The sequence below is a fragment of the Nelumbo lutea genome, chromosome 1 (genome assembly GCF_056320005.1).
Source record: "Nelumbo lutea isolate HS-2025 chromosome 1, American lotus-T2T, whole genome shotgun sequence".
In the NCBI taxonomy this organism is placed as follows: Eukaryota; Viridiplantae; Streptophyta; class Magnoliopsida; order Proteales; family Nelumbonaceae; genus Nelumbo; species Nelumbo lutea.
Genome location: NC_142684.1, coordinates 167884638 through 167898268, shown reverse-complemented (window position 1 = coordinate 167898268; position 13631 = coordinate 167884638). Strand labels below are relative to the sequence as shown.

Genomic DNA, 13631 nt, shown 5'->3' with positions numbered 1-13631 from the left:
CTCCACCTCTAGCACCACGGCCTCTCGATACAGCAAAGGCAGATCTATCTGAGATATTAGAGTTCTCAGTAGATCCGATAGAAATCCACCGAAGTCGAGCAAATACCTCTTCTAAGGAGGGGAGAGCTGATCCTCCTAATATCTGAGCCCGTACTGGTTCATATTCAGACTTCAGTCCCACCAAAAATCTAGTCACATCATGTTGTTCTCTCTGTTGTTGTTGGATCTTGACATCAGAAGTGAGAGGGTGATAGACATTCAACTCATTACGTATGTTTCTCATGCTGGCATAGTACTCCTCAAGACTCTGATTACTTGTTGCAGATTAAAGTACTCTTGATACAACTGATACACTCTGGTTGTATTGTCCTGACCCGAATACAATTTCTTCGCATGGTCCCATACATCTTTGGCAGTGTCAAGAAACATGAAGTTTACACTAATCCTAGGTTCCATACTATTCCACAACCATGTGATGATCTGAGCATCCTCTTGCTCCAGTCTTCATACTCGTGAGAGTCAGTGGAGGGTTTCTCCTCTCTTATGTGTTTTACCTTCTTCTTTGCCTTCAGGAAGACTTCGACGGATTTAGCCCATGGCACATAATTCTCTCCATTTAGTTTAATGGAGGTCATTTGAACATTCAGGTAGTCTGTAGGCACCATCACATTAGGTTTACAATCACTGTTATCTCCCATTCTGTTATCACCGATTCTGTACACTTGCTGAATTCTATTACCACTGAATTCTATACATAGCACACAACTAGATCACACTCGTCACACTGATTTCAGCACTTGTTGTTGCTGAAAAGTGTGCTCTTTACACCACAAACCCTACCCCTACGACTACCTGAAATCTCACCACTATATGATCACAACTCTTCCTTTGAAATACACAAAAACCATCATAAACCCTAGCACACTACTGTCTGAAACCCTAGCATATGGTCTGAAACACACTTAACACACTTCCTATTTGATCCATAACAAATATCATGCACAAAAATCTCCAAGGGGAGGGCAATCTTAGAAACAACCACACGAGCAGGAAATCAGTCCACACAAGACAACCACTGCACCACACAGATCGACCCTCTATTCTTCATCGATTAGGGGAGGGCAATCTTAGAAACCACAACAACCGACCACACAAGACCTGACTGGAGGCAATAGAAACCTCCAAGGGAAGCGGGCCATCACTCCTTTTCAGCCCTTTCCCTAATCTCCAGTCGAATGCAGAAAAATCAAGAGAAACCCTAGATAGGGTGCGCAGAGAATAGAAATCTAGGCAGATTCAAGTAGCTCTGATACCATGTTATAATTCGGCTTGCCTTGGAGTTCTATTTGTCTGAGATCGGTCATATTGAAAGAGGTAGAAAGGTGGAAGAAAGAGAGAAAGAGAGAAAGGAGAAAATCTGGTTCGAACTGGAAGTCTCAAGTCAATTCTCCCAGTCGGCCAGACAATACTTTTATTATTAAAAATAATTGAAAAGACATGTGCCCTAATTTAAGTAAGGAGCACTGGTTCTAACACAACATTACAAAGCAGCAACATTAATCTAGGTATTAAGACAGAAGTACCCCTACGCTAATAGTTACAAAGACCCATTCCTAGAAATTGAATGTTGCTAGGGCCTACAAGCTGAAGAATGATGTCAATAATTTAAGATAGGGAAAGAAACCTTTAGTTGTTTATTTCTCTATGCTGAAATCACTTTGGTAGGAGATTGGCTTGATGGAACAACTTGCAACTGCTAAAGCAAGGTATGAGAGGTACGGATGACTCTTCAATTACTTGGAGTCCACTACTGTAGGTAGTACATCTTTTGGAAATGGTTTGTCATCTGCATATGCCCATTTAGGTATTCGTGCTACTACGAATCATGCTTCTATCTTAGGTAACTATGGGATCCCTTGGATAGTTGATTTTGGTGCCTTTGACCATATGACTAGTGTGCCCCATTTATTTTCTACTTACTGGCTTTTATCTGGTCGAGGTAAGATCTCCCTTGCAGATAGCTCTCTTGCTCCTATCTCTGGCAAGGGAGACATTAGAGCTTCAGATACCTTCACTTTATCCTCAGTCCTTCATGTTTCTAAATTAAACACTAATTTGCTTTCAGTTAGTAATTTGACAAAATCTTTGAATTGTTGTTAGTAAACCCTAGCAGATTCTAGGTTGAAGTAGAGAAAAAGAAAGAAAAGAGGAAGAAGAAGAAGAAGAAGAAGAAGAAGAAGAAGAAGAAGAAGAAGAAGAAGAAGAAACAAAGGTTTGGCTAGACTAGAAGAGAGTCAAAATCACCCTCGCCTAGCTGACCCACTTGTATTTATTCATAAAACATAGAGTTACAGGAAAGACCATTTTGTCCCTCATAGAAGATGGGACACATAACTTGAACTCAGATACAATAGACCTTTCACTCTCAAGTAGATAATCTAGAATGACCAAAATACCCCTAACTTGAGCATTCTAACACTCCCCCTCAAGCTGGAGAGTATATATCATATAGTCCCAGCTTGTTACAAATGTAATCTATTCTTCCCTGAGACAATCCCTTTGTGAAGAGATCTGCCCACTGATTTCCTAAGCTCACATGAGATGTGGTTATCACCCCACTTATCACTTTCTCTCTTACAAAGTGACAATCAACCTCAATATGCTTAGTTCTCTCATGAAAGACGGGATTGGAAGAGATGTGAACAACAACTTGGTTATCACAGTATAGTTTCATGGGTTTGTCAATTGAGAATCCCATCTCTTGAAGCAAGTTCTTCAGCCATACTAGCTCACATGTGGTATGGGCCATAGCCCTGTACTCTGCTTTTGCACTACTTCTTGCCACCACTGTTTGTTTCTTGCTCTTCCAAGTTACAAGATTGCCATTGAGGAAGGTACAATACCCTGTAGTTGATCTCCTGTCTGATATAGAACCAGCCCAGTCAGCATCTGTGTACCCTACTATCTCAAGAGTTCCTCCACTTTGGTATAACAAACCACGACCTGGAGCACCTTTTAGGTACCTAACAATTCTCAGAATAGCTTCCCAGTGAGGAGCCCGAGGATGTTGCATAAACTGGCTCACCACACTCACAACAAATGATATATCTGGTCGGGTAATGGTCAAGTAGTTTAATTTGCCCACCTTCCTTCTGTATCTTCCAGGATCATCAAACTCTTCACCCGCATCAACACTCAACTTGGCATTGAGTTCCATATGAGTCTCTGCTGGTTTAGCACCTAACAACCCTGTTTCTTCAAGTAGATCAAGAACATATTTTCTCTGACATAGGTTGATCCCGTGTTTTGACCTCGCAACCTCTATTCCCAGGAAATATTTTAGCTTCCCCAGATCTTTCGTATTGAAGTAATCCTGTAAGAATTTCTTCAACCTATTGATTCCATTGCTATCACTCCCAGTTATGACAATATCACCCACGTACATGACTAGCAAGATTTTCCCATCCTTTGAATTATAGCTGAACACAGAATGATCAACCTGACATTGTTTCATCCCAAAGGCTTTCATCACTTCATTGAACCTGCCAAACCAAGCACGTGGAGATTGTTTCAGTCCATAAATTGCCTTTTTGAGCCTACACACCTTGCCAAACTCTCCCTGAGCAACAAACCCTGGTGGTTGCTCCATATACACCTCCTCAACTAGATCACCATGCAGGAAGTCATTTTTTATGCCAAGTTGTATAAGAGGCCAATCATACATAGCAGCTAATGAAATCAGCACCCGAACTGAACCAATCTTAGCCATAGGAGAAAATGTCTCCATATAGTCCACACCATACATCTGAGAATAACCCTTGGCCACCAACCTTGCTTTCAATCGCTCCACACTGCCATCAGGAAGATACTTCACTATGTAGACTCATTTACACCCAACTGTGTGCTTACTGGAAGGAAGAGCGGTGAGTTCTCATGTGTGATTATGTTGTAGAGCAGAGAGTTCTTTCATGGCTTGCCGCCACCCTGGGGAGGCAAGAGCTTCTTGGACAGCCTTGGGAATGGGAACAGATGAGAGTAATGATATAAATTTGCAATGAGAAGCAGAAAGGTGAGCAGTAGAAACATACTGTGAAATGGGGTGAGAAGTACAAGTACGTTTACCTTTTCGCAGAGCAATAGGAAGATCAGAATCTGAAGGAGAAGGAGCAGTAGCAGGATCTGTCGACAGGGGCTGAAGTGGAGGAGGGCCCGATGCACTTCTTTGGTATACACTTGAGTGATTGGCGGCTTCTCAGTAGTAATAGGCATAGGATGTGCATCTGCAGTAGAAATAGGAGCTATTGGAAGGATGTCCACAACAGGTACAGGAAGGGGAACCACAGAGGGAGAGGAAGAGACCCCAGCATCTGAGAAGAACGGAATTGACTCAAAGAAGGTGACAAGAGAGTGAAAGGTCTATTGTATCTGAGTTCAAGTTATGTGTCCCATCTTCTATGAGGGACAAAATGATCTTTCCTGTAACTCTATGTTTTTTGAATAAATACAAGTGGGTCAGCTAGGCGAGGGTGATTTTGACTCTCTTATAGTCTGGCCGAACCTTTATTTATTCTTCTTTTTCTTCTTCTTTCTCTTTTCTTTCTTCTTCTCTACTTCAACCTAGAATCTGCTAGGGTTTACTAACATGGTATCGGAGCTGTAAGGTCGTATCCTCATTTCTTTCTTGCTGCTGTTCTCTTTTTGGGTTCGCCGCCAACTTTCACAGTCATCTTCTTCTTTTTCGACTGACCTGAGTGGAGGTTCGATAAGGGGCTGAAAAGGAGCTGTCGTTTTGTGGGCCTGGAGGTGAGAATGCCTCCCGTCGTTGCTGTGGTGGTCGTTGGAGTGGTATACTAAACCCTCTATTCAGTATCAAAGAGGGCTGAATGTGGACAGGTATGAACACTACTGTTGTTTGTCCAAGGGACTGTGAATGTTTCTTTTTGTTTCAAAAGTTGGTTGTGGTGGTGCTCAGTGTGACTGATATGCATCTCAGTCGTGTTCCTCTGCATTTCTCTTCGTATGTATGTTGAAAGAAGAGTTGTCGACTGCTGAAGTCCACAACAGCGGTAGATTGGTGGTGGTTGTGTCGTGGTGATTGGTGTATATGTTTCAAAATATTTAAAAGTGATCTCCTATACCTTGTGTGTAATCAGTTCTGCAGTGTGCAGCCCAAGTGTTTGATGTGAGGACTGAGTGATTTCAGTCTTAGTGTGTTGATGGTGAATGGTTCTGCAGTGTGCAACCCAGGTGTTTGATGTGAAGACTGAGTGATTTCAGCCTTAGTGTGTGGTGTGTAATGTGTATTTAAAGAAGCTGGAATTGGTGGTGTTATAAGTGAGATTTGACTGAGTTTGGTTTGAAGAAATCTCTTTATGGCCTCAAGCAATCCCCACGAGCTTGGTTTGATAAATTCGGAGCTGCACTTGTTGAGTTTGGCTATATACAGACATAGTCTGACCATTCCTTGGTTGTGAAAAGGAGAGGCACTCAGGTTACCTTCCTCATTGTTTACGTTGATGATATTGTAGTTCTAGGGAGTGTTATAGAGAAAATTCAGGCACTCAAGACCTTCCTTAACTCAAAATTTGAAATTAAGGATTTAGGGGATTGAGATATTTCCTTGGCATTGAAGTTGCTAAGTCTAAAGATGGCATCTTCATCTCCCAACGGAAGTATGTGTTAGATCTTCTCTCGGAGACTGGGAAACTTGGTGCCAAACTTGCTTCTACACCTATTGATGCTAACCATAAACTCTTAGCTGATGATGGTGAGCTTTTGGCAAACAGGTGAGTGTTCCAGAGGCTTTTGTGGAAGTTTCTATACCTTTGCATGATACGACCAAATATCTCATATGTTGTTAGTGTGATTAGTCAGTTTATGCATGCCCTAGAGACACATATGGCTGCTATAGAACGCGTTCTATATTACTTGAAGGAAACTTCAGGAAAGGGTGTCCTCTTCTCTAAGCATGGACACATGAAGCTAGAGGCTTACACAGATGCGGTCTAGATTGGTAGTGTTGATGATAGGAGATTTGCATCTGGTTACCTTGCCTTGGTTGCAGGGAACATTGTCTCCTGGAGAAGTAAGAAATAGTCAATAGTAGCCAAATCTCTAGCTAAGGCAGAGTACAAGGCAATGGCACACGGTGTCTTAGAGTTGTTATGGCTTAAGTCACTTTTGGAGGAAATGCGTATTTCACATGATAAGCCCTTAATGCTTTACTGTGATAATTAGGCTATGACCAACATAGCTCACAACCCAGTTCATCGTGATAGGACAAAGCATATTGAAGTTGACCAGCATTTTATAAGAGAAAGGGTAGCTTCAGGGGAATTTTGCCTTCCTTTCATTCCTCAGAGCAACAGTTAGCAGATGCTTTAACCAAGGGTGTTCCCAAGGCGAAGTTACAACATTATGTAAGCAAGCTGCGGATGATTGACATCATGCACGGCTTGAGGGGGAATGTAGAGAAGATGGGCTGAATGGGCCTTAGTTTCTTTATGTTTTTAAAGTTATGTGATGGTGGGCCGAGTGGGCCTTAAGTTTCTTTTTTCTTTAAGTTATGTTTATGACTTATGTTTGTTAGTAGTGGGCCTGTTTTTTGTTCTTTTACTATTGTCTTTAGTGCTGGACGCCCTACTAAGGGTAACCATGTAATTGTCCTCATTATTACAATAAGAGAATAAAAGATATTATTGGGGGCTGAAGAGAGGATGGAACTACTCTCTCTTCTCCTTCCCTTTCTTCCATCTTCTTCCATCACTTCTCTCTTTCAATCTCCTTCAATCTTCTTATTCTTCCTTGTTTTTCTTTTCTTTTATTTCAGATTATTGCAGGTGGGATTTACAAATGTTCTAGTGTATTACCTCTCTATGTTTAGGATGCCACTTGTGATTGTTACTTTGGATAATTGAGAAGTTGATGAGAGGTTTTCTATGGGAACCTTGGGAGGGAAAGAAGGATCATTTAATTAGATGGGAAATAATGAACTGAAGAAAATTGTATGGAGGCTAGGGAATTGGTAATGTCAACAACAAAAAAAAAAGAACTTAGCTTTCCTTGGTAAATGGTTGTGGAGATTTCTAGTGGAAAATGAGAAGCTTTGGCATAAGGTGGTAGTTAGCATTCATGAACTCTGAGATAATAGATAGGATGCTAGTTTGATATACAAAGCTATCCATAGTTTCCTACATGTGTTTCTTACTTACTTCAGGTATGCTTTTTCTTATGGCAACAAAATTAACCTTTGGATCAGGGAGTCTCTTCTGATAGATGCTTTCCCTTCACTTTACACTCTTTCTCTCTTCAAAAATAAACACATTGCAGATTTTGTTTCTCCTTCCTCCCCTCTAGGGTTTGGTTAGAATTTGGTTTTAGGAGAAATCTAAGAGAGTCTAAAATAATTTCTGTTTCTAGTCTTTTGGTATTGTTGGATAGGGTAGTTTTTGATAACTCTAGTAGGGATAAACGTATTTGGGTTCCCAACCTTGGTAGAAGCTTTTCCTGTGGTTTTTTTTTTCAATTCTTTGGTTATGGTCAACTACGTTATGCTCCAATTCCCCCAAAAGTCAATGCTTTTGTCAGGAAGTTTTTTATGAAAGCATTAATACTTGCGATCAACTGAAAAGGAAGAAACTCATCATGCCTCTATCCCTTAACTGGTGTATTATGTGCAAATTGAATGGTGAGGCTGCTTACCAACTATTAATCTCCTGTCCACTGGCCTGTTGTATTTCAAATTGCTTTCTTGCTTGTCTTGTGTGTAGGTGGAATCCCTTTGGCAGTTTGAATAGGTTGTTTGATGCATCAGTGGTGAGGTGCTCAAGGAAAAGAGGTAGAATAATTTGGAGGTTCACAAGATCTGTGGTGGTGTGGACATTATGAGAAGAGAGGAATGCAAGAATTTTTGAAGACAAAGAAAAAGAGTATAGAGGCCTTAACTGAAACCATTTCTATACAGGTTTTACATTGGCTGAGGACTTCGGAGCTATTTTCAGATTTTACATGATGATATTCTTAGGGGCAGTTGCAGTATCCTCTAAGAAACCAAAAACCATTAAGGAATGGGAACTCCCAGGTAGAGGATGGTGAAAGCTGAACATTGATGAGAGTAGTATGGGTAATCCTGGGCCTTTTAGTATTGGGGGAGTAATAAAGGATGGGAACGGAAGTGCTCTTGCTATGTTCACAGGTTCAATTGGAGAGGGAGACTCAGTAAGGGCGGAGATTAAGGCAGTAAGTTTTGGGTACAGAAAGCTAAGTAGTTGGGAGTGGAGAGCTTGATCATTGAGGGGGACTCCAAGATTGGTAACAGCTGGCTACTGGAGGAGACAAAGGCTACTTGGTGTTTCAGGAATGGAATCAGATGGGTCAAATGGTTTTCAAGGGATATGCAGGTTGAAGTTCAATGGGTACGAAGATCAGCCAAATAGCCAATTGCTTGGCTGATGGCTTAGTAAAACAGGGGGTTAACAGACAACATTTTTTTCTGGGCTGTAATGTAAAAGTTTATGTATGGGCGGGATGGGATATAACTGTACTTTGCTGATTGTACACACAATCTCTTGTTGTACTTATTAAATTAATGAATGAAATCTTCTTTTGTTGCTGATAACAAAAAGTTATTTTACCTAATTACTGTTCCAAAAGGAAAAGATCCCTCCTTTACCATTAACACTTTATACCTTAGGCTCCAGACTTGTAGGACACCCCATCTGTCCTGCAACATTTCAACCATGCATTGAATTAATCTTGCTTATTTCAATTTCATCTATGTTGTTGCTAAGTGAAGATAGACATAAAGAAATGGTTTTGGTGTATGCTACTAGTAATAACAATTTGTAGTTCTTTTAATTGATGGTTCTCTTGTGCATACAGCATCATGTGCAGGGCTGCCAAGTTATGTTCCTTTTAGGATCTATATCATCCTATCACTTTTTCAGGGTAATACAGCCAGGTCCCATTCATGCATTGATGAAGATGGTTCAAGACTTGGCTCCTCATGTGCTTCAAGCTTTTATGTCCACAAATTTGGCTTTCGCTTGTATGTCTAATACCATCAACAAACCCATACCTCTTCAATTGGATGTATCTTTGCCATCATTTCAAAATGTTAAGTGGAACTTTGCCCAGTTGCTTTATTTATTCAACATACAAGTTGAGAGAAATGTTGCCACGTAAGTAGATATGCAGCTTATTGTGGTTTTAACTTTCAAGATCTCGTGCAATGTCTAGTCATACTAGCTTTTTGCAATTTGTTTGTGTAATTAGGTGCAGAACATACTGTTACTTTATAATATGGAAGTTGTAGAGATAGTTGTTAGTTGTTAGTGTGTGTGGTCCCACTACTGTCTTTATATTTATTTCATGGTAGTTATGGTAGCTAGGCTAGACATATTTGTTTTATATTTATTTCTGTTTCAGAAGGGGTATTTGTATTAACTCCATTAAATGTTGAGTTATAAACATATAAATACTAATCAGATGGGGCGGCAAGTCAACCGAGCCACACCCTGTTCTCTTTCTTCTCTCTTTTCTTCTTCTTCTGTTCTTGATCTTCTTTTTCTACTGAACTTATATCAGAGAAACAAACAGTTTTTGGTTTTTTTACCCAAGTTGGTATCAGAGCCAACCTAGGACAGATTAGGGTTCTCATGTGAGCCTAATCCAGTCGTCTGCATGAGAACTTTCCAGGACTGGAATCTTTGCATCATTGCCTGATTCTTGGAGGTTGCTGGAGTCTTGAGTTGCTGCCCAAGGGATTGCATGACCTTTGGAGAGTGCCTGGTGACCAGGAAGGATCAGAGAAAATAGGTAAGTCCAAGTTTAGGGTTTAAACTGGAGATTGAAGGTGGCGATCAGTTTCTTTTTGAGAAAGAACTTCTTTTTATTGAGACCGACCTTGAATATGAGCAGTTTAATCCACTTTAGAAGCAGTGGTTGACAGATTTCTTTCTTCCCTGTTCGTTTCTCTAGGGTTTTTGATAGATCTCTGTTTTCCCTGTTCTCTTCTCTAGGGTTTTCCAAACCCTACGATCAGTTCTTTGCTCCCAGACTTGTTTTTTGACTGTGGATGATTTCTGGTTGATTATAGTGAACTGTGAATGGTTTCTGGGTGATGATTCTTGGCTGCGAAGTGATTTCTTGGTGGTGATTATTGACTGTGATTGATTTCTGGATGATAATTCTTCACTGTGAGTGATTTCTGGGTGGCTGATTTCAATCAGCTAAGGTTTTTTCCATAAAAAAAAGGCCGTTCAGGGGTTTACTTCTTGAAATAGTGACCCTGTTAATATCTCATATAAAATGGAGAAGGCTGCAAGTGAATTAAAGAGTCAAGGGGAAGGTTTTTTAGGGGTTGGAAGCATGATTAAAAGTTCTTTTCAGATTACTACTGTTAGGTTTGATGGAACCAATTATTCGGAATGGGCCCAATCAACTATGATGGCCATTGAAGCTAGAGGCAAATTAGGCTATGTGACTGGGGATATAAAGAAGCCAGCCAAGGAAGACACATCACATGCCAAATGTGTTCAAGAGAACTATTTGCTGATGACATGGCTGTGCAATTCAATGCAGCCTAACATTAGTTGAAATTATTTATGGGCAAAAACAGCCAAGGAGATCTAGGATAATATGAAAGAGACTATTCCCAACCTCTTAATATTGGTATGGCTTATGAATTGAAGTGTGAAGTGAATAATCTCAAGCAGGGGAGAAGCCAGTTTCCGTTTACTTTGCTACTTTGAAATATTTGTGGCATGAAATTGACCACTTGGAGACAATTGAGTGGGAAAGTCAGATATGCAACAACTTATAGCAAGCTGATTGAAACAAACAGAATGTTTGAGTTCCTAGCTGGACTGAATTCAGATTTTAACATTGTAAGATAGCAATTACTTACTGGGGAGAGTGTGACATTGTCTCAGGCCTATTCACTAGTGCATAGTGAAGAGAGTGGGAGAAAGGTGATGTTACAGTTTCAGCCTATGGAATCAGCCTTAGCAGCAACAAAACCAAAATTTGGGGAAGATAAGGAAAGGGAAATGAAGAAGGAAGATAAAAGGGAGATATTTTGTGGTCATTGTAAGAAGCCGAAACATACTAGGGACACTTGTTGGAAGTTGTATCCTCATCTTATTCCAGTTAGACTCAAAGATAAGAAGGGAAATGCTAATGTGGCAGTTACTATTGATAGTGCATCGTCTTCCAGCATAAGGACCACATCCTTAGATGCCCTAGCTGCTGTCTGAGCTGCCTTGACACAGTTGGAGAATGAAGCTAGTACTTATGGACTCTCATCTCAGCCACCAGCTACTTCATTTTGTAGTCGTATGAGACTACTAACAACCCAATCAGTGGTGTATAATCAACAGGAAATTAAAAAGATGAGGAGAAAGAGAGAAGAAGAGAAGAAGAATTCGAAGGAAGGGTTTTAGAAAAGAAGAGGATACTTAATCTGCCGCCCCCTCTTTCTATTTATATTAATTCTGAAGTAAGGATAAGACTGCTTACATGGAAAAAATAAAATCCTAATAAAAGACTAATAACTAATTGTGGACTGACTTAAAAAACTAATAGTTGTATACGGGTACAGTAGAAAGAGGTGGGGACCACATCAATGGTTTCTACACTCCCCCTCAAGTTGGGAATAGATGTTTGTCATTCCCAACTTGCACAGATCTGCTTCTAACTTCTTTGAAACTGCCTTGGTGAGAAGATTGGCAAGCTGCATGTTGGAGCTGATATATGGAAGATAGACTTCTTGAGATGCAACCCTTTCCTTAATAAAATGTCGATTCACTTCAATGTGCTTGGTTCTGTCATGTTGTACTGGGTTATGAGCTATATTAATAGCAGCCTGATTATGATAGTACAACATTAGAGGTTTCTCATAGGTAATACCCAATTCATTAAATAGTGATTTCAACCATAGTATTTCAGCCACACCATTTGCCATGGACCGATATTTAGCTTCAGCATTGGAACGAGAAACAACATTTTGTTTCTTTCTCCTCCAAGAAACAATGTTACCTCCTACAAAGGCACAATATCCAGAGGTAGACTTTCTATCATCAACACAACTGGTCCAATCTGCATTTATGTAAACTTCTATCTTCATGTGATTATTATCCTTAAATAGTACACCTCTGCCTGGACATCTCTTTAAATATGCCAATATCCTCTCAACAACAAGTAGGTGGGTAGTTTTAGGAGAGTGCATATACTGACTAACAACACTGACTGCATAGTTGATGTTTGGTCGTGTAAGACAGAGTAGTTTCTCAACTAATCTTTGGAACATAGCTTTATCTTCAAGAGGCTCTCCACCTTCTGCACTAATCTTGTGATTCTGTTCAATAGGTGTATTGGCTGGCTTAACACCCAACTTTCTTGTTTCTTCTAACAAATCAAGGACATACTTACAGTTGAAAAACAGTCCTAGAAGTAGGGACTATGTTTGAAACAAAGAAAACTAGCAAGAGAAGATTAGAGAAGAGAGAACTGCGGCAAGAAGAGTTAGAGGATGAGAGGTCCGAACATAACATCCCTCTAACTCTCTAATACACTTTTATTAAGTTAATCTTTTAGTAATTACAAGAGAGGTCCTTAGTTGGACAAGAAATTACAAAAGAGGAACATAAAAGAGTATGGGCCCAGAATAAGGCCCATTACAGAGAACATAAAGATAACATACAGTAACAGCCTATGGGCCATTCGGCCCATCTTCTCTACACTCCCCCTCAAGCTGACCATAGATGTCAATCATGCCCAGCTTGCCAGTGTCATGATGAAGTCTTGCCTTGGAGATGCCTTTGGTGAGAAAGTCTGCCAATTGTCCTTCAGAGGTAACGAATGGAAGGCACACTTCTCCGGAGGAGACTCTTTCTCGGATAAAATGTCTATCAACTTCAATATGTTTGGTTCAATCATATTGTACCGGGTTGTGAGCAATGTTGATGGCAGCCTGATTATCACAATACAACATCATGGGTTTGTCATGATCAATCCCAAGTTCTTCCATTAAGGACCTTAGCCACAACAATTCCGAGACCCCATGTGCCATGGCCCTATACTCTGCTTCTGCAGAAGATCTGGCCACAACAGATTGTTTCTTACTCCTCCAAGAGACAACATTACCAGCCACCAGACTGCAATATCCTGAAGTAGATCTTCTGTCATCCATATTTCCAGCCCAATCAGCATCAGCATAGGCTTCAAGTTTCAAGTGGTCATGCTTGGTAAATAGGATTCCTTTCCCTGGAGAGCCTTTCAAATAGCACAAAATCCGTTCTGCTGCTGCCATATGAGTATCTCTAGGAGCATCCATGAATTGACTAATGCAACTGACAGCATACGCAATATCTGGTCTAGTCATGCACAGGTACAGGAGCTTCCCAATAAGTCTCTGAAAAACCCCTTTGTCTTCCAACAGAGTTCCATCTGTAGTTGAAAGTTTGTGACTCATATCAATGGGAGTTGCAGCTGGTCTTGCACCCAGTTTTCCAGTTTCAGACAATAAATCAAGAACATATTTCCTTTGGGAAATAAGGATCCCATCCTTGGATCTGGCAACTTCTATGCCAAGGAAGTATCTCAACTTCCCTAGATCCTTAATCTCAAATTCT

The 13631-nt window shown here is 40.4% G+C and overlaps 1 protein-coding gene across 6 annotated transcripts in view; it reads left to right on the top strand.

The window, feature by feature from the left end:
* Positions 1-13631, top strand: part of LOC148879028 (ion channel POLLUX-like protein, putative (DUF1012)) — a 165154-nt gene that overhangs the window by 23327 nt on the left and 128196 nt on the right. For 4 of the 6 annotated variants that reach the window (XM_088960395.1, XM_088960396.1, XM_088960398.1 and 1 more), the window contains one exon: positions 8881-9179. The exons of 1 other annotated variant lie outside the window; for it this stretch is intronic. In XM_088960395.1, the coding sequence (XP_088816521.1) occupies positions 8881-9179 (299 nt within the window). Of the gene's footprint in view, positions 1-8880; positions 9182-13631 lie in introns of those variants that run through there. One more of the 6 variants, XM_088960399.1, reaches the window with a different exon arrangement.